This window comes from Tetrao urogallus (genome assembly GCF_951394365.1).
Source record: "Tetrao urogallus genome assembly, chromosome: 2".
Classification (NCBI taxonomy): Eukaryota; Metazoa; Chordata; class Aves; order Galliformes; family Phasianidae; genus Tetrao; species Tetrao urogallus.
The window spans coordinates 13848884-13870964 of record NC_136814.1 but is presented as its reverse complement, the minus strand read 5'-3'; the positions used below and the strand labels follow the sequence as shown (position 1 = coordinate 13870964).

Here is a 22081-nt window from a genome sequence, read left to right as displayed (position 1 = left end):
ATTTTTTATCAGAAACTTTATACATTCTGACTAACTAGAATAAAACGTAGGCAAAGAAAAAAAAAAAAACAAAAACAAGTTTGTGGAGAAACACTATGAGGAAAATGAAGGAAGAAGATGTTGAATCTGTTAAGAAGAGTAGAGATTTTGTTGGAACATGCATATAAATGACAAGCATGGGTAGCACTTTCCAGCTTTACTGATCATGAGATGCTTGACAAAAGATGTGGGTATAATTAAACCTGATTTACAGATGGGACAAGAAAGCAAGAAATCAAGGACGTGCAAAATGACAGCAGAGAAGAGTCAGACTCTGAGGCAAGAGTTGTCTCAATATTCTTCTCAAAAATTTCATCTTGGATTGCTGTCAACTTGGCTTTTGCAAGTGCTTTTATTTTTAGGAAATGCATATGTTAAAACAACTTCAGTCAGTTTTTCTTATTTATTTTAGTATGTCATTAATTTCAATCCGTTGTATTTGTCTATCATGCGTCATTCTTTGAAACCATCCAGTAAGTTAGTAGAGTGGCTTTACTAATTTTTCAGAAGGATTATCCTGCAGTTACTGTAAGGAGGGGCATCAATGTTACATCCAATTGCTCTTTAGACATCTGAATCAGACTCTATGTACTACACTTGTTTAAAGGGAAATGCAAACCTGACGTGGCATCAAAATAACAAAGATGAGGTTTCCAGAGTCTGATGTTTAATAAAGATAAATGAAGAACATGGAAATTTCCTTTTATTTAGGACTACATGATAAAAACTTTGTCAGATTAAGCTGTAACCTTCCTATCAGGGTGCCTACTGATGAAAAGTGTCAAGAAACTAAATCTGACCTTAAAATGAGTTCTCTAAAGATTCCGTCAGAATAGTAGGTTATAATCAGCTGGTTTAAGGACAAGAGTAAGTTTGTGTGTGTTGATTATCCTAGTGTTCTATAATTGAAATTTTCTGCAGTACTCAGTAGGTCAGATATTGGGGTAGATTACAACAACTGTGATTTAGAAGATCTTGTCATTCGTGTGAATTTTGTATTGTTCAGGATATTTATACCTATTCAGTAGCCTGGTTGAAGAAATAGATTAGAAACATGATGAGCAAAAATACATTTACTTTTGGGAGTTCTGCCCAGAACTTTCCTTTGTAATACCTCCATTCACAATTTGTTTTACCATTCACAGTATTTTCCCAAGGGAAAATATAAGGCTTCACTTTTTTTCCTGCCCAAATAGGAAGCATCTCCAAATTAGTTCTTTCAAAACTTATTGTTTCCATCCTCCAGAAGTTTAGTAATGAAAAAGGATTAAAAACAAAATCACTTTCTTGAAAAAAAAAGGAAAAAAAAGGGATGAAAAAAAGGACATTTCCAAATTCCTGAAAATTTACTCCCTGCCCCTGCAAAGGGGCCGCTGCCACAAGCATCATTACATCAACAGCATGCTGACTCAAGAAAAAACAACTCTTCTGGCTTTTCAGAGCAGCATCCTTGTGTACATAGTGATGCAAGAAAAGGAAAGTCTTAGCTCTTGAGCTTGTATGCTTCATCACTTCAGAGTCTGTTTAGCTCTGTAAGTATGACACATGGACTTCTCCTTCTAGAAAATATTTAGGGGGAAAAAACGGGACTCTAAGTGAAGGAAGAGCAGCTGGTAAATTCAGTACACTTGACTTAACTAAAGTAGGAGGAAAATGGGGAAATGAAAACACTGAAAATCAGTGCTTTAAGGCCTCTCAGAAAAGATGTCTGTTGTTTGTGTTTATTTCCTTATTTCCTGGTAAAGGAGAAAAGGAGAAAAGAAAGGAACTCTAGAATTGCAACATATCTATACATTACACTGTGAAACATCAGATCCACCTTAAATTACAGTTCCTGCTGGGGGTTAGGATCACTCTGTCTTTGCAGCACAGAGGAACTGATGTGCATTTCTGGATAACCGCTTGTAGCAGCATCAGGAGTTAAACCGTGCATCTCTTTCACTGATGGTCTGATCCAAACTTGTTAAATCCTTTCAGCTTTAAACTAGGACCTGGCTCTTGTAAATCTTCTTACAATTGCTGCTTTCTCGGACAATCTTCCTGTCTGCTGCTCCTTGATGGCGGCTTGTTGAAATTGGCTTCGCACTGCAAATACAGCTGTTCCTTAGCTTAGCTGGAAAGTCAGAGCAGTGCTTCAGAAGCACACAGGTCTTTGAGAGCAAAGGCTTATCTTAAATTATTTAGTGTATTTAAATACTATGATAAACTGTTTACAAAACAGCCTTCATCATGGTCTAATATTAAAGCTCATTGGTTCATTGTGTCAGAATGACTGTGTGTCTCTCACTAATGCTTTCAGTGGGTAGTGCTTTGCACTGTTTGATTTATCTGATAAGCCTAAATGAAGAAATTACAAAGTACTGGATAAGGGCCAGGCCACTTTTAAAAAAGCTTAAATTGACGAAAACCATCACAACTGAAATGTTGTATAGAAGCTTTTAAGTTCTGTATTGAAGTTATTGCACACCGATAAGTTGTCTTTATAGAAACTGTACATGGAAACACATAGTGTCAGATAATGTTGTTTTGGGGAAGTGACGCAGAGGATATTCTCATATTTGCAGCGTATTCTTCCAATTTTATACAGTGCAGCTATTTCTGTGTCGGAAAGGAGCTGAGTGGATGAAGTGTACCCCAAGTGCAGTAATTTTATGTGCCTGGAATAGTTTTAATTCGCTTTTCAAAAAGCATTAGACTTTATGACCTCTCAGAAATACTTTTGTCAGACCCTGCAGTGCATGATTTTGCTCACTCAAATGCTCCGCTGCGAATCCTCAGGAAGTCTGACAAAACAGGGACTACAAAACTGCCCGGGACTTTGCTCAGCTCTGCTCAGCCTTTTGTGTGCTCTTTGGCTGCAGCCTGGCTGTCAGGTTCATTTGCTCCACTTTCTGCAGCTAAAAGCTGATTTATTGAATTAACTAACTGCTTGGATAGTTTATACACATAGGGATATATTTTATTTTCCACAGTTTTGAAGGCTGTTTTATCCTTTAGGTTGGAAAGCCTCTTATCTAAATGAAACAGCCTTAAGTTGTTGGATGCAGTTCATTAAATTCTTGGATAACCGAGAGTCTTTCTGTCATTTAGCAAGTGATATTAGGAAGAAAGATTCCCTTTCTTGGTGTAAGAAATTGAATTCTTTGCAAACTGGCATGATTTGAACAAGGCATGTTTAAAAAAAAAAAAAAAAAACAGTTAAATTTCCTCTGCCATTTTTTCACTCTTTCTCAGCCACTGTAGGTCCAGGTCAGTATCTTTGATGTGAGGAAAGTTGTTAAGGATGCAAGTTAATGCAGAATTCCGCTTTTCTCTTCATTTCTCTGCATCATCTGGCATTTGTATTCAGGGATTATCAAAGTTTTTATGGTTGTTTTTGAGGTTCTAAACATCCTTTGGCTCCATAAAATGATGTTTAATTATTTCCACCTTGGGAAAGAGTAACGAATTAATATCAAGGATGCAGCTATATTTTTAATTGAAGATCTGTTCACTGAGTTTTGTCTGCTTTTGTTAAGAATGTCAACTACTGATCTTATTGGTTTTCCTCCACAAGAAAAACTAATAGGTCAAAGAAAATAGGTACAAGAAGAACTGATATGTAATAAGGCATTTAAGGTTTTCTGACAATTGTCAGTGCGTTAGAACCTGCCTTTGGCAGACAGTAATGAAATGGGTGTGCCAGTGTGAGCAGGATCACTGCCTGATTTGCAAAGGCTGAGCAGCTGGCACTGTCCAGAAAGTATGCTTGGAGCTCAAGCACGAGCAGCTTGTACTTTTATTCCTGCAAGTCTCGATGCTATTCCCTATTGTGTCACTAGGGCAGAATCTGTTGCTGCATCATTGAATTTGTTTGCTATACTACTAATGAGTTTCCTGGAATTAAATATTTGAACATAATGGGAATAGTGGTTGTTTACAGCAATTAAAATCAGGTAAATTGAAACCTTTACTGATATGCATCCCATATGACTTTGTAACTGGAAAGAAAAAAAACAAAAAACGTATAGCAACTATTATAACCTGGAGTTCTCCCAGTGACAACAGAAAAATATGTCCTACAAGCAGGTGAGAAATAATGCTGGTGTAAGGAAGCAGGATGTCTCATTCTGTTATATCTGTGTAACTGAAATGGTGCAATAATAAGCAGCTTGTTAGTCAGATATTTTGAATTATAGCTTTCTGTGTTTCCTCTGTTATTTTTATACCTGCCAGATAGTTGATGCATGCAGTACTACAGACCGTCTGGATATGCATACTTCCACCAGCTGAAAAAATACATTAAAATGAAAGCTCTAGCCGTTATAGAGCACTCATAAAAACATAGTAGGCATTCATGCAGTTCCTCTCATTCAACTAGTTCCAAGCATTTAGATTTTTACAAACGCTGCATAAATAAATAGCTGAAGGTACCTTTGTCTCTGAAGTAACCCTATTAAAATAACTCTCCGCAGCGTTTCAGAATTGGGAGAGCAACACCTTAGGAAACTTATAGATATATGGAAATTCAGCTGTTCTTCCAGCTGTTCCTGCTTGTATGTGGTATGTGAGCCACTGTACAAATCATTTCATTCTAAGACTTTATAGTTCCAATAGTCCTATATATATATTTTATGCTATTAATTATATATATATATAAATATAGACTCAGGAAAATGAATTAACAGACGAAACGAGAAAATTAGACATGTTTCTTTTCTCAGCTTTCTTTTCATCTCTTTCTTTAAAATTATCTTGGAGAAAATCTCAGAGCACTCAGAGAATGGAAAAAGTGAAAGGAAGAGTGTGTGCTAAAGATTGTTTTTAAAGTAACAAACCACTTGCAGCTAATAGAAAGGGATAAAAACTTCAGAGAGCTAGAAAGCATCTAAATGAATATTGTTCATGGTAGTAGATTTCCTCTAAATATTTTGCCTTTTCTAAGTTGTCATTTAAATTAACATTAAACTGAGACATAAAGTATTTTCATGCTAATCACAACTAGATCAAAAAGGACTGAAAAATACCGCATGGTAGGTTAGGAAGTTTGTATTAATACTTGAGTTTGGTTAGAATGCAGAGTCTTTAAATTGTGCTTAGTTTAAAGCTGGCAAAAGTAAAACTCTGAGAAAAAAATGGACATTAGAAAGCAGAACCATGCACATCTGCAGGATGAGTGTTGGTATCGTGTCTGTCATGAGAACATCAGAGGAGCTGGGCAGGACTCTAGAAATATTCCATGTAATTAGCGGGGCAGATGGTCAGCTTGAGTCCAGTTTGATTTTCTTAGGGTCTTCTTTTAAGGAACGTCTTTCTTGTGGTTTTGTACACACTGAAATAATTTACACAAGAATGATAGTCCCAAATGAAGGTTTCAATTTTAAAACAAGACATTGACTTTATATCTGTGCATAACTAGCTATGGAGATACTGTGCCAAACTGGAACACGTTTTTGAGCCCGAGAAATGAGAAACAGTTTCAAAGCAGTGTTTGCAGATATTTTGGTTGTTTATTGATCTGGTACACTTTTGCGTGACATATGAAAACATATTTGTTAACAGAAAAAACATAGCACACGTTTTATTTTTACTGGACTAAACATTTCAGGATTAATGATCATGAATTTGGTAAAAGTGAGTTGATCACATAAATGAATATATTTATATATCAAACATCCTGTGAATTCTGTGCAATAGTACAGAAGACAGTTTGGAGAACACTGTTTTGAGTATCTTTGATGTACTAATTGGAGTATATTCATTTCACATGATTGTCATTAAGAAAGACAGACAAAATCCTTTCATGGAGTTCTGTAGGTGTGATTCTCACATATGGACATTCTGTCTAGTCAGTTGATGAAAGATAAACTATTGATAGTTTTTACTTTGGTCTCAACAAAGGAAGGAGAGAGAAGAAATGCATTACTTTGAAAGACAAGTCTGTCAATCCGCTTGCTTGGAAGTTTTCAGACCCGTAGTGTTGCTAAGGGGTGTGTGACAGGAATGGTATCCGAACCAGCTCTGAAATCTGGATGGGGGTTGGTAGTGGTAAATTTAATTCACTTAGCAAGAGCGTTTGGTTTCTGAGGGTTACACTGCTGCAGCTATTCACTTCCTAAGAGGCAGCACAGGGGTTTGGTCTCTGTGGGGATGGGGGTTGGTGTGTGGGGCCCCTGAACTGTCTCCTGTAACCCACTCCCGCCTTCTTCTCATGTGCTCTGCAGGGGAACAGGAGGCTGTCAGGTGGGTATTTCATTCCTGCCTGAGGTAGCTGGGAAATTCCTGCCTGGGAAGGTGCTCTGTAGGCCAGCAAGTCAGTGCTTGGCAAATCTGCTGAAGTCCTGAATTATCCGTAGTATAAGTGGTCTGGAGAAGTTCAGTATTTCTTACTCACTGTGCCTCTGCTGTAGCTGCTTGTGCTTCAAGTGTTAAGATCTAGCATTTGGAAATCTGGGTCAAATATTCAAAATGTACATGCTGTATATATGTGTATATATATATACATTTTTGTTGATGAACACTCTCTGATAAGGCATTCTTGAAGATAAGACTTTGTTCTATTTCAAGAAAATCTGTGGGAGTTGTTTCTTGGCCAGAGTTACAATGTAAAATCTTGTTTTAACAAGGTTCTTTGTTTAATTTAAGCATAATGATTGAATGATTCATGGAAAACTCTTTGCATATGAAGCTGTCAAATTAAGCTTCTTTTTTCTCTCCTCTCCCTCTTTCCTAGGATACCTAAAGCACTAGAAAAATTGTTTAAAAAAACAATAAAACAAAACAGTTATGGATAGTTGAAAATCTTATTCCACACATTGGAACTGAAGTCTACTTTAAGTTTTATTTCAATCTTCTCTAGTGTTGAGGTCATCAGGACACAAATAAAACAATGTGGGATTGTTAAAAGCTTTGGAGTCTAAGGAATATAGAAATAAAAAACATGTAAAACATTTAAAATGTACAGCTAAATGTGCAATTCTAGCTATTCCTGTGTAACTGAAATTTTCTCTTCATTAAATACAATGTTTTGAACTAAGAATGTTCCCAGATTTTTAGTGCCAGAAACAGAGAATGTTTGGAAATCATAATCAGAATGACAGAAATGTTGGAAATAGCTGATTTACACAAAGTTTGTGCATAGGGTTTGGTGGGTGTTGTTTTTTTAGCCATCTGTTTTTTGGAGGCTTTGGGATCCCTTGTATACCTGTTGCTTCAGTAGGACTCCCGTATTTAACCGACATCTTGAAGGTAATGTTTTACTGCATGAGATGGAGAAGAAAATTGTTTTGACTGGCAGCTGTTTGGGAGTAGGGAAGATATGACATGTTACATGCACAGGACTGTTGTACACAATGTGTGCTTGTGTAATTTCATCTATATGCAGTCTAGGCAAAGGAGTCCTGGTCTATGCCTGCCACACAAAATGTAGTATCAGGACGGCACTTGTAAATGAGAAATAGGACTGTATACTCTTTTGTTACTGCTGTACAACTCAGGCTGTGGTATTTTCTACCATCACTCATTTAGATCATTTGCATTTTAAATCAGTGTCTTCAAACACCAAAAAAGATCATCTTGCAGCACTTGAGTTGCATCACTTTCAGGAACCTAAAAGTTCTGGCTGAGTCTTCTGATACTCTTCCAGTTGGCCATCATGTCATCCATAACTGTTAGGCCCTGAGGGAAGTCTTTAGGGTCTGCTCATGCTTAACGTCCTCCTGACAACAGGCAGCTGCTCCCAGGAACACTACCATTGCTCAGTGAAGCATTAGGAACACGAAAGGTTGCACTGCATCCAAGGTGAGTCCTTGGATGAGTTCAAGTCAGTGCTTGAGAGCTGCACATAGTGAATCCTGAATGCTTTTGGCTTGGAGAGGCTGAACAGGCAGAGACAGGTTGTTGGGAGGAAGCTGGGTCATGGTCACTTTCCGTGAGAAGTGACTGTGCCTCCTTATTTATCTGATATCCAAATACTTCATGCAGCATGAGGTGACCCGCAGCAGCAGTAGAGCTCCCAGGCTGCTGCTTGTGTCGTGATTCTCTGCATCAAATGAAATGTTGGTTAACTGGTTATAAGGGCTAATCTGTAAAATCTCACAGCAGTGTTTTGCATGTATGTATGGAAGTGTGTTTTTAAAAAAGCAGCGCATCCTGTCAGACAGATGGTGTGTAGCAAGTTTTCAGAAACAAGTTGAGAGAGATGGCAGTTGTATTAAAAGATGTGCGGCACTTGCTGTATGCGCAGAGGAGAGCATGCAGTAATTGGAATTTCAGCACTGAGCTACATTCTCATAACTCCAGCCACAGCTGAACACAGTCTTTGCAGAGATTGCAGTTAAAGTGTCATTGTCATTAAACTCCTTAGGTTTACATTATTTTTATGATTTCCAGGGGAAGAAAATACAGCAGGAGAAAGTTTGGAAGTCTGATTGAAATCTGTTTTTATCTGTCTGTACACAGTATCCTGGTTTTTAACAAATCATCTTTATTCAGTGGTTGCTCGTGAATGTGGTAGAAAGTCCATAATCCCTTTTGTCATGTTCCTGGCTTTCTTTTTCTTCTACTTTCTATTTTTGTTTTGGATTGATTTATGGTATATTTTCCCTGGATAGTTTTGTGAAGACTGCAGAAACAAATAGGGAGGGTTTTTGGGTTTTTTTCCCCCTAAGGAGCTGAGGTGGGCTCTCTGCCCACCTCTTGCCTCATTTTGAGGTAGGCCGTCTGATCTTTAGTGGATTCTAATGCTGTTCGTGCCATCGTTGTCACCTCCTCTGCACTTGCCTGCTTACACTTCCCATCTTCCCCTGGGAATCTGTCAACCCTTTAACTGCAGAGAGGTCATGGAATAAACACTGGCTTTCCTGGCCTGGCTTCAGGGCCAGTCTTCAGGCAGCTCTGCTCCTTGAGCTGGAGTTCCTGCTGGATCTCAGTAGGAGAGAAGATGCAAGCTAACACCCCAACCTTTTCATTAAAAGAGGTGTAAAATGTGTCTTTGTCATAAATCATCAAATCACTGTGTTGCAAAAGGAAGTGAAGTGACTTAGATGGGGTTCATCAATAGCCTGCTGCTTATTGAGCATCCCACGGACAGGTTACCTAAAATGACAGAGCTTCTGTAACTTAGATGTTTAAAAAATTACAAATTACAACAATCAATATTTAATAGAATTCTCTCTTCTGGATATCTCCTTAACAGATTAATATGTTCATAATGAGGCCCCAGTCTAGCAAAGAGCTTACTCTCAAAGCCAGTCTGCCTGCTCATAAGCCACTATATTAAATGCAGCTGCAAACAGCAGCAGACTTTCAGTCTCATTCCTCAAAATGGAATTATCAAAATAATCCAATTTACATAAAAGAAGCTGAATTTGGTCATATTACTTGGGTTGTTTTTTTGTTTGGTGGGTTTTTTTTGTTTTTTTTTTCCCATCCATATGCTTTCCTATCAGCACAAGATCTTCATCTCCACAGGAAAACCTGCTGACATTTTAAACAATCTTTGGTTTGTAGAGCTTTGATAGTCTTCAAGATGTTGGCAAAGGATATTTTGCTGATCTGCTCAGCAGCATTTGCAGCTACATGTGGTAATAAAGGAGCAGAGCTCCTTTGTTGTGGCAAATACACCCATGGCAGTGGTGAGAAAGGACCTGAATTCTGTTAGTATCAAGATTATCTCCTTTCACTGAACCCATAGCTATAGGGTTATATATAGATAGGTAATAATCTATTTTAAGTCTGTGCAATGGAGCACATTGCAGATTTTGTTGAAGTGCCTCAGGATACACAGTGGATGCCCTTTATTAATAGGTGCTACATGGCAGACAGATAATGTGCTGCTGGAAGGGATTGTGTGCTTCAAATTTTGTTAGAGAAGTCATAAACAGAATAGAAAAATACCCATCCTAACAAGCCAACCCAAAGAGAATGATCTATCTTATTTCTTGCCATTAAACCTGGAGAAAAGTTTTGTGATTTGGAAGACCAGCTTCATACTGATACTGCCCGGTTGGAGACTTGCTGTGCACTTCTAAAGCCCTTACTGAGCCAGCTCCAAATTTTTTTTTTTTTTTTTTTTTTTTTTTTTGGGGGGGGGGGGGGGAGAAGGCGGGGGATGATTTTGCTTTGAAAAATAAATCATCCAATTTCAAATATGGTTCCATTTTGTTCTGCGATGCATGACTAATGTGCATTTTAGACAAACTAGAGGATGATCCATCAGAAATGCATCTTATATTTGACTGTAAATAGGAAGGGAAAAGGTTACCTTCTTTCTTATTTGTTGATGTGATTGCGGTTCATCACCAGCAGTGATACTGTGAGTGATAGCTTCAGCCAAAGAAAAGAAGAAAGGAATGATAAGTATGTGAAAGAGAATAAAAACAGACAGTCCTATCTGAGATCATAAAGAATGATTTTCTTCCCAGCCAACCAGTTTGGCAGAAACAAATATCAGTTTCATTTTGGGTTAGAAAAAAATAGGAATTAAAAAGAAGGTGAACTCTCATCTCCCAAAGAAATTAAGCAGTGCTTTATAACATCCAGACTGTAAATAAAATAGAAAGTAACCCATCTAATAGTACTCCATCACTAACTTAGCATCTTCAGGGCATTTCTGTAGCTTTTCTCCTAGCTCCTTATTAACACAGTTTCTTTCTCTTTCTTCAAATCTGCAACGCTGGAACACAACTCCTACTTTTATATCCCTCTTCTGCCTTTCTGTTATGTAAAAACAAATCATTAATTTGTTTATTCATTAAATCTTCTATGTCTCAGAGCACGTACATTTTCCTCCTTTAAACCTACAGATAAGATTATTCTGTTTTCCTGCAACACTTGCCATTATACCTAGTATTTAATGAGGCTTAGCATTCTATGATAGACAGTCTTGTAGCTTCTTTCCTATTAAAGTACTTCAAAATGTTCTACCAAACCCTGTGAAATACTTGGTGAATGTATGTGCAACTGTTGTCTTTTCAGTTGAGGTCTCATGGATGTGCAGTTTCATGTGAGATCCATGTGAAATGGCCCTTGATATCTTTTTTCCTAAATATAAAATGTAATTTGTATTAGTTAAAGTTTTGATTGTTTTTCAGAAGTTATTGAATATGAAGAAGTTCTGTAAATGACAAATGTCAGACAGTGGTAGGAAAAGGTTCATGAGAGAATGAATTGCAACCTGCATTATGGATTTGTGAAGTTTTGAAATCTCTATGCAGAATCTGTTTCTGGATTAGTGAAGAAATTAAGTGTAATTCTGTGATGATCTAATTTTCTGGCCATTTAAAATATTTATACCAGACTGCAAAATCTTGCTTGATAGGAAAACTGAGCTTTCAAATTATAGTGACCTTATGAAAGGGTTGAATCCAGTCATGCAAGGCTGTTTTTCATCTATCTTTGCCTTTATAGACTTTATCTTGAGGTCGTCAAGCATCAAGCAGTTTTCATGTTTTGTGAGTGCATTTCTTGGAAATGCTACAGCCTAATCTGATAGAAACCTGTAAATTACAAAATAACCTGAAGTTGTTTCTCACATGCTTAAGCTACCAATGAAGTTGAAGTTCAGGCTATTCTTAGCTAGTAAAATAGCGAATATGTATCTTTCCTTCATGTAAATGTTATGTAGTGAGATAGATGTCATAATATAAATAATGCATAGCCTTGGAGAAGGAGAGCGTCACCAAGCTTATATTATTCATTTTTTATAGTTAAAGTAGTCAATTCCAGGCAGTGTTTTTAATTTGCTATGAAAAGCTAAGTTCTCCTTTCTTGAGCTTTATCTATAATCTAGTAAAATCAGAGAGAATCCTTTTGCTGAGGCCAATACCCTTTGAACAGATGGTATAAATTCAGCAAGTGAAATAGTTCACATCTGCTTAATAGCCAAAATAACTGACAATAGGAGGCTGCAGTTTTTCATCTGTTCTGTGCTAATACAGACCTCAGAAGCTTTGAAAGGTTTACAGTAGTGATTTTGTAATACTATGTGCTAATAGCGTTACGATTTTTAATAAAGAATTAATAGACCATAATCCAGTATGAGGCCATTTAAAGTATTTGGACTAAGACAAATTTTCAAAACTGAAGTATTTGCAGAAGAACTTAAGTATTTTGTGATATGGTTGCTTGCAGGATCCAAAGCTGCGTGAGCTGTTGGATGCTGGGAATGTTGGAAGTCGACTGGAAAATCGAATGATAACTGTTGTCTATGGACCAGATCTGGTCAATATATCGTACTTGAACTTGGTGGCATTTCAAGAGGATATAGCGAAGGTAATACACTTTTATCTGTGTCATATGAAATTTATCTTTTTTAAAGTATTGCTTTGAGATATGGATAAATGAGATAAAAGTGGAGATTGCTATGAAACGAGCCTCAATTCTGCTATAGAGCTATGCTGTTCCATATGAGAGAAGAAATGTGCGATTATAATTTTCCGGGAATATATTCAGCAAATTTTATGTCGCAGATGTGTGTGCTCATCTTCAGAACATTGCCTGTTACTCTATCTAAAGCCCAAGTAAGAACTGTGAAAATAATCATATATGCAAATTATTACTCTGCTATGAGGAATATAAAACATATTGATGTCTTTCCGTAGTTATCACTCTTTTATGCTAGTTCTGTGTGTGAAAAGTAGGGACAATCTGTCAACTTTCTGTGGTTGACCCATGTCAGAGCAGTGTGAGCCTACAGGTCTGCCTTGCATCCTCAAGTGTGTCAGCAAGCAGACACTTAATATAATTTGCTCTCATGACATTTTCTGTGGGTGCTCAAAACTCAGTTTTACTCAAGCATTTTGTCTGCCAATATCTCTTGAAAAGAACCGTACCTTAGCAAAGTAATTTTTCCATGCAGGTAGGTAGTACTTTCATTTCTGTTCGACAAACCACAGCAACCACAGTTGTGTTTGACAAACAAGTCACAGTTGTTACTTGTACATGTTTACTTTTTTCCTTCTTTCACTTTCTGTATGACTTAGTTGTATTTAATGAAGTGGAAGCTCTTGAATTTATCTATCCCAAGATGGCATCCAAAAGCAGCTTCTCTTTCCACTTTTGTTCATGTAGATAAACTCAGATGGTAACCTCCAGGTAACCATGCACTGAACATGCTTTTATACAGCTTTCATCCTAGAGTCCAGTCGATTCTCTGAAAGGACAATTTCTCCACAACTGACTGCTATTTAACAACAGTGAGGAGTTACTCTGTTGTTACACAGGTTCCAGAAGATGTCAGGCCACTTGAAAAATGATCAGGATGAAAGTTTTAAACCTAGATGGATTAATTTTTGCTTGCCAACTTTCTGTTTCTGCTTTCTTCATTAGCCAATTGGTAAATCTGGTGGGAACACAATTCCCTCTGTTTCTCTGATATGAAAGCATTAGAAGCAGAGTTCATGGTGATCCCACTCTGCTATGTGGGAAGTGGTGTTCTCACAGTTCAGGACACGTAGCTATAATCTACAGGCATAGTTAAGAAAATCAGCACTGCAAAAGTGAAGGTAATTGATACAAATCAAGAGGAAAACTAAGCATATGACAGAAAATTAAAATGTATGCTAAAGCTTTCATAGCAAAAATTGTTAGCCCTTACTAAGGGAGAGGGAAAATCACCTAAATCAGAAGCATATGTCCTGTCTTGCTTTCTTGTCTAGCCAGCAATCACAGAACCATAATCTGCTTGCTGCAATAGTTCAGAAATTGGTGTTTTAGAGCCATTTTCTGTTTGTTAATGGAGCCTTGAAATGCTGTCGACAAAATCATGTTTTGAAGAAGCTTTGCTGTTCTAAATCTTGAGTAACTTCTGTGATCTGAGTAACAAAGAATCTGAGTTTTCCTTGTTATTAGTAAGTGTGGCAGGCTGAATAAATGCATGCTTTATCAGTCAGGCATTGTTGCCTGAGGTAGGTTTCTCAAAGCATTGCAGATTAGCTTCACTTATTTTGAAATCTCACTAAATATCCTGATCGTTTCAATTAAAATAGTTTGATTGCTGTTGAAGACATCTAAGAATTCTTCCTTGTTTAACATGTTTTCTTACTTTATATAAACTAGACCACAGAATTTGGTCTTCAGCATCCTCAGGAGCCATGGAGTGACTCAGATGTCAGTATAAGTAAATACATTAAGCAAAAAGGATCTCTTTGGGGAGCTTAGATGAAGGCGTTTAAATACAAGAAGTTTTCAATGTCACACATGCAAATTTTGACCCTACTTGCTGACATTTGGGGAAGGGAAGTGCCAGTGAATAACTCCCCCACCTTTCCCTTTTCAGTGCATGAATACTTCTCTTTTTAACCTTGCATTTCTGATACCTAACTTTTCAAGCTGCCTGATCTATCAGACTGATCTATCAGTCAGCCATTCCTTATAGGAGAGAGGCAAAGTAAACTGTATAGATCTTAACAAGGCAATTAAAATAATTCAGTTATGAGATTTCCTTCCTTTGCAGAAAGCTTACTGTCCATTACCTCCACTGTTTAAATTGTGGGAAAATTATGAAGACCTGAACTGTGGCCTTTTGAAGTTGCTTTCAGTGAGCTAAATCAAGAGCTAAAAATTACAATGTTTTTGTTTCATTTGCATTCCTCCAGGAGAAGGCAACTAATATTTAAAGTATGATGAGCTGAAGGGTGCTGACCAGCTGGTTTGCTTAGAGAAAGCAGCTTGAAATCCTTTAGGTAATGATTTGAATAGCACACTGCAAAACCCATCTGGATGATGAACAGAAGTAGCTCTGCTGCAGTTCTTGCTTATTTTCAGCATGATATGTCTATGCTTGTCTCAGGACAGGGTTTGTGAGCATCTACAAGCACTTAGTGCTATAGAAGCCAGGATAAAGAAATAATTTTACTCTTGGACTTTTTCTGAGCAGATGTTCTTTTTCCATGTCTGTTTTCCAAGATGAAGTCCAACCTGTGAACCTCTGTGTCTCCTCTATGATATTTTATTCTCCTGCCAAATCCTGTAACTTCAAAACTGAACTTCCCATCTTTCCTGTCTCCTTCCTGTTACTCTCTTTCCTGACTCTCACATCAGAACTGTTCACACAACTCTAGCACATCCTGGCCATAGAGCTCCCTATTCAGAGCCCAAGGAATTTTATTTCTCTTCAGTTTCATGAGTATTGGATCAGTTCCATTGATAAGAACTGTGAATTCCTCTGTAAGTAAAATAATACCATCAAAGATGGTTCACAGGTTGATTGTTAACTTGCTTCCCAACATATACATCTATCTTTTCTTTTTCCAGCTTTTTTTTTTTTTTTTTTTAATATTTAAGAGCTTTTTCAGTACAGCAAAAATGTTAAAATAACATAAATACATTTTTTTTTATTTTTAAGATAAAATTAGTAATGATATTGGAAGTGTAGGATTTCAGTAACTTTCTTTGTTACCTTTCTACCAAAAACAAGCATGCAAGGACATTGTCTCTCACATAGTCAGTTCTGATTTGAAGAAAATGTTTTGAAGAATCTGTTCTATCATTTCTTATGAAAGAAATTTCATCTTCTCCCATTGAGATGAATGTCTTAGAGTATGTATCATGATGCATGTAATGGATGAGAGAAATGAGTTCACTGAGCAACAGATCTCAAAATGAACTGTTGCTTACACGCTACCTACCGAAGCACAGAGCAGTTACATGATTTGTTAGTTAAGTTAGCAGGAACTATATAAATATGAATTAGTGCAACAGAATGTAGCCAAAAGAAGAGCAGGTTCACGAAGCTCTTACTGTGACGGATGTGACTCGTTCGGAATTGAATGTGTTGGAAGGCAAGCTTCTTCCCGTACCAAAAGGGATCAGTCTGCAAACAGTTTGTTGGCATTGCTGCAGCCCTATTTCAAAATACCCAGATTTATATTTTCCTTTTGTGTTGCAACTGTACAGGAGTCTGCTGCTACTGCGGTGAATCAGAGCTGTTATAACCTTTCCGCAGTAGGCTGTTTTCTTTCTACACATAACAGCCTTCTACCCTGCCGAGCGCTCTCACCAAGCGCTACCTTGTGGAATCGCTGCTGCTGGTAAAGGAAGCTGCACGGAGCATTGTGCATGGATTTGGGGGGCAGGCTTTACTCTGCACTGTATAGCAAAACCAAGGAAACGGAACCATTTGGTGGGGAAAGCAGTGAGACGCATCTTGGCTCACAGCTTGCTGCAGCCCATCAAAGTCAGTCAAAAACATCTCCTTTATTTCTTCGGGTCTTTGCTCAGGGCTGCTGTATCCCCCCTGCTGAGGGTTCAGACCAATGCCTGGGAAGATGACGTGATCCTTGGCATGTTTTCTGATCTTGGTTTTTCAGTTGCAGCTCTACAGTGCCTCTGTAATGAAATGAACACTCTAAAAATATGAGAAGCAATTAACAAGTATTACTTGCGATGTGGTACCTGTATCATTAGAAACGGCCCAGCCTGCAGGTAGCCCTTAGAATGTTTCGCAAGGGCAATGCGATCACTAGAAGAGCCCAGAAAAGCAAGCAAAGGAACATGGCAAGGCTGTGTTTATAAATAACATTCGTGACAGGCGTGTAATAACTGAGTTCCCCTTAAATTCCTGTGAACAAGCTCTCAGACAAAGAGAAGAAAGAGCTGGGGCGTGGGTTACTCCTGAAAAGTCATCAATCAATCTATTTTTTAGAAAATAGTTTTAAGCCCAGCAGAGTCAGTGAGATCAAAACAAAGTCAATCAAGATCTGCTGAAAGATCTGTTTTTGATTTCTCCACAGTATTTTGTGTTGCCATTAATCTTTGTAACTGTTAGTGTCACAAAGAGAAGTTTTAACTGCTATTATTAGTGCCCAAACAAAGCAGTGTTTACAAGATGAGCCTATTTTGAGCCTGGAAAGATGAGTTGCCAAGAAGAAAAAAGGATTCTGCACTTATACATGTTCTGTTCCAGGAGTCATAGAAGAGCAGTTGCACTGCTAAAGAAGCTTTTTCTCTAATTATTTCTCACACCCCTGTGTTGTTTTTTAAAATTAGACCTAAGAAGGAAAAACAAGTGAAATAAAAATGGAAATAGTCATGAGAGGTGGAGGGGAAAAATATCTCAGCAGCAATTGTTTAACTCCTGAACAATGTGGCCGTTTGGAAGGGAGGCAGGAATATCCGTATTGCTCTGCCAGGAATATCCCTCCTGTGCAGTGGCTGAGGTGTGAATTTGTAAACTGCAGATCTATGGCTCTGGTAGTTTAAGGATATCAAAAGCCTATACGAAGGTACGATTATGGGTATCTCTATCTCATCCTCATTGTAAATGACTGCGTGAGACTGATTAAAGACATCAGATCTGATAATTTTAGAGAATAAATCTGAACACCTTAAAAAATGTGTGTGTATAAAATACACAGTTTACTTTGTAAACTGCCTGCAGTTGATCACCTCATCATGTGGAAGCTTGAGACTTTTTAGGTAAATCAAGCTGGTAACCTTCAAAGTAATGTAATAACATTTGTTTCATTTGAAGCCAATTGTACTCTACATTACCAGTAATTTCTGTCAGAATGAAGTTCTTTCATATTTTACCTCAAAAACAGACAAACAACAACAAAAGAAGAGGTTGAAAACTCCTGAAGAGTGTCCATCTAGGAGGGTGTATGGTTATGGGAGCTCTGCATCTGCACTGATGTGAAAGAAAACTCAATTTTAGTTTCAAAGAAAACTCAGAAAATTTCATCAAGTCGGGAAAAAAATCCCATTGTTTGAAAAGACATTGTTTATTTTGTTCCCTTCTTTAAAGGAGTGAAACATAGGTAATCCAAAACTGCACTTGTGATTAAAGAGAACTGCTATTAAAGTTTGAAAATAAGTGCTAAGTTAGCAAGAGAAAAAAATGTGCTGAAGTTGTTAAGGAAAAGCTATAAGGGAAATGAGCAACAGGACAAGCTGAGAGATAACTTAAAGTTATATGCATGGATCAGTCTTGCTGGAAGCCTGGGAAGGGACTGGGACCGCAGGGAAGGATTTTAGGAACACACTTAGGAATGAGGAAAAAGATGAAAGGAGAAGTGAAGGAGATCTGGAAGAAGCGCTGTGCTTGCAGGCAATTTTTCTAATTGGAGTTGCGCCCTTTCTCATAATATCTATCTGAATTGAATTTTTTTCCTGTATGCATCTTTTTTTTTAAAAAAACCATGTTTCTCATGTTGGCGGATCAGATCTCAGATGGAGCCTGTAATTACAGTTCTTAATTCAGTATCTGCCATAAGAGATGAGGTGTGATACTTGTCTGAATTGTTTCAAGTCTATAGAGGAAGTGATGAAGAGGCCTTATAGCAGACTTACAAGGTGAGGCACTGCAGCAAGAGACATGTTATGTTATGGTCTGTACCCTGTGCTGTCAAATTTGTCTAGCTTCAGACAGGTGTAAAGCCTTTCAACCTCACCTTAAAGGATGGTTGTATAGAGTCTCTTTCTTTGCTCCTCAGTATGTCAACCAGAATATTCCCAAACACACAAGAAAATGTATTTTTCTGGGGTGTGTGTGTTACATCTCCCAAGCTCTTGAACATGCTTTACATAGGACATTTGTCCATATGACTTTTTTCTGATACTGTGGAATGAGATATCTTTAAATATATATATATGTGTGTATATATATTTGTAATAGTCTTCATTGTTTGCAGAAATTCTAATCCCACAGACAAGGAGGGAAACTGGCTGGAAAAATCAAGTTCAGACTTTCATTAGGCAATTCTTGCTAACTGTCACTTTTAAAAATATGCAAAAGCAAAGTAAAGGTCTAAACTAAGCCTCATTTAATCAACTTTTATTTCTGTAGGAATGGTCAGATGAAGTGTTCAGTTTGGCAACAAATTTGTTGGCACAGAACATGTCAAGGGACGCATTTCTGGAAAAAGCGTAAGTGGCCATAGTGCTTAATGCTGTGGGTGTTGCTCTTTTATCTGCGTCATTTTCCTTTTCTCTTGTTAGTCACATTGTCATCTATTGTTTCTGCTTTGATGAGTTGTCAGTTTTGTAAACATAGGCTGTCCGTTCTTATTGTTTTTAAAGCTTGTTATCTAAACGTCATTTAAAAAAAGTCTTGGTGGTGTCGTTCTTCTCACTAAAAAAAAAAAAGAAGCAAAAAAAAAAAGATAGCAAAAAAAAAAGTATTAAATATAATCTTCCTGTTGTATGCAAAAGTAGCAATTTCAGCTATAGTCTGAAGATCTCCATTTAATATTGAATAATATTCTGCTTCTGGATTATTTATCTTTCTAATCTCTCTGATTTTAGCATGCTTTAGAAAGACGCTGTAAATCTGCTCACTGAGGTTTGTTGGCACCATGCACAGATTCAGACTTGTTTTCAACAAAGTACAAAAGCACATTTGGAGTGTAAAAACACATCTCAGAAAGGAAAGAGAACTAAATCTGAGAGTAGCAAGACTCAGATGATAAACGCGCATGCTGAGATGACTTTACTTAAGTCATCAGATTGAGAACAGCATAAAAAAGCCTACCAGATAATGATGACAATTAATTAGGATATTTGCTGACCTTTTTTGTTCTTAAAGATCTACAAGTTGACTGGTTAAATGCAGCTCATTGTTTTCCAGTTCTTGCTTGTAGATAGAACCTCATTCCAGCAAAATACCCAGTAGAGGCTTAGTTTACTAAGACTTGTCTCTGTCCAAGGAGTAAGTTAAAACCCGTTTTGTGGACCAGGTAACGCTGCGCATACCTAGTTTTGCTATCTGCACTGTTTTTAGTCAGAAGATTCCTGACTGCGTAACTTCCAGGAACATACTTTTAAGTTACTGGTTTGTGAGGAGTGTATGTTTCTTCTCACAGTTTGGGTGGTGCAGATGGAAGTCAGCAATAGTTCTCGAAGAAACAAACTTTGAAAGTTGGATGTTAAAGGAATTCTAGTTTTGTATCTGATACTGCTCTGTCAGGACAGCAATGAAATACTAGGCAAACCAAATGCCAAATGAATGGAAACATTTAACATTTCCTTCTGGTTCTGCATGCTGACACAGTGTGCTAACCTAAGTAGATTGAGGTATCTTTCTGGAAAGTCTTCTAAGTTCCTTCATGATCAGTGGAGAAATGAATTTGTGTAAAATGGGGAAAATGTTTTTTTCCTTCAGGTCTTTCTGGATGTCCGCGGGCCTTGGAAGGGCTGGGCACCCTTTCCATCTCCACGTCTCTCCATCATGAAAGTGCATATTAACAGTCAGCATTGCAGGGCTTATATTGGACTCCTGTATTTACTCCTGAGCTGCTGAGGCTAAATTAGATCTCACTTTATCAACACAGCTCTGTGTGAGAGAAAGAACAGACATTGATTCTTTCAGCTCCGTAGATTGTAGATCAGGGCTGATTTGATATTGGATTTCCATGTCCTTATCACTTAAAGGCCCAGATGGCCAACAGACTTGGTTGACAGGTGTGTGATAGGGAGGACTAGGGCTGTGCTTAGTGTGTGCTTTCCTGTGACATTCAAAGGAGTATGTTGTCACACAGTATAGTAGAACCAGTCTTATTTGAAGCCATTTTTCTATGATTATTCAAGCTTAATATTAATTAAAGTCACTGAACACATTTTGTCAATTCAGTAGCAAGCAAGCATGTTATTCCTGTGTCTTTTTTCCACTAATTAATAAATCACTTGGGAACTGTTGGGTTTCCAGGGTTCTTTGCACAGATGCCAAATCAGAGTCACTTAAGGAATCTTTGACTTTGAAGATTAAAACTATTTTCCCATTATAATTGCTGTTTTGAGCGAAGAATTGGTTGCAGTCCTGTCAGTAACCTTTTGATGAAATAGAAAAGCAGATTGCATTAGAGCAGATTTAGAAAGGAATGTTTTCTTTGTGGCATTTAGTCCCTTTTGGTGTTTGAAGTGCATTACTAAACAGATTGAGCAGCGTCTCTGCTTTGGTCAGATGAGAAAAACAGGGTTAATTTGGGAGGATGTAGCTAATAAATCATGACATTTTGGTTATACTGTACACATTCCGCTGTTGTAATGCTGCAGTGTATTTTTGTGTTGGGATACAAAAATTACTGTTTCGGTACACTAGTACTGGAGTCACAATAACTGTGATGTGAGTGTGTTTGAAAGTTTCAAAAAATGGAAGACAACAAAACTCCTTTAACGAACCACTACGACTTCTTTAAATCTAGCTCAGTGCTGGAAGGCTGGGGTGGGTAATGTTTTTCTTTGGTGACACAGTAGCACAGGATATTTTAGTTTTCAGAAGAACATAAGGATTTGTGAAAATGTTCCTACATTACTTAGGGATATTAGCACGTATTATGTCTTTGAAGTGGTTACAAATAGCATTTTTGGTTGGGAAGAACAGGAAAAGTTATTAGAACCATGCAATTTCTTTTTCTTTTGGTATGCCAGTGGATAAAGTGAAAAATACATTAAAAAAAAAAAAAGAGAGAAATACTTCAACATTGCCATGTTTCTCAACAGATCACGTTACAGAGACACTTATTTATAGTTTTACTTAGATTCAAATGGAAGAGATGAAGCACTCAAAAAAAAAGTATACTTTGCAGGCTGCTGCTGGTGAGCATTGTGCTGGTTACCAGTGGTCCTTGCGTGCTAGGAGGAACATCAGATGATTGCTGTAAACCCAACTGCTTCCCATTAGCTACTCATGGCTACTAGCAGACTACTGTTTCACTTACTTAAAAGATGTGAACAAAGGAAGATACCTCCTTATCCTGCTGCCTCAACCAGCATGAGAGAAATCACCCCTGAGATGCTTTTAAATACTCAATTCAAAAGCTGTATAATTGCCAGCCTGTAGATGGTTTCAGCATGTAATTTTTATATTGCCGCAGACTGGAAATATAACGGGCTTGTCCAGGACTGCTAAATATACACTACTCTCTTGCTGGTGCAGACATTTCATTTACCAGCAATTTGGCTTCTTCCCAGCTGAGGAGAGGCAATATTAAGGGTCAAAGAGAGAAACCTTCAGAGCTGTGTAATAGGAGGGTTTATCGAGGTAGGTGTAGTTGTTTGCAACATCCAGGGGCAATATCAGCCTCTGGGAGGGAAGTAATACAGCCACCATTCCAGTCAAGTTCTG

The 22081-nt window shown here is 37.6% G+C and overlaps 1 protein-coding gene across 1 annotated transcript in view; it reads left to right on the top strand.

Annotated features, from left to right (window-relative positions):
• The window catches only part of PLCB1 (phospholipase C beta 1), a gene marked incomplete at both ends in the record, with an annotated part of 371390 nt that overhangs the window by 204271 nt on the left and 145038 nt on the right, over window positions 1-22081 (top strand). Inside the window, 2 exons of the mRNA XM_079549908.1 lie at window positions 12151-12291; window positions 18806-18885. Of these exons, the coding sequence (XP_079406034.1) occupies window positions 12151-12291; window positions 18806-18885 (221 nt within the window). The remainder of the gene's footprint in view (window positions 1-12150; window positions 12292-18805; window positions 18886-22081) is intronic.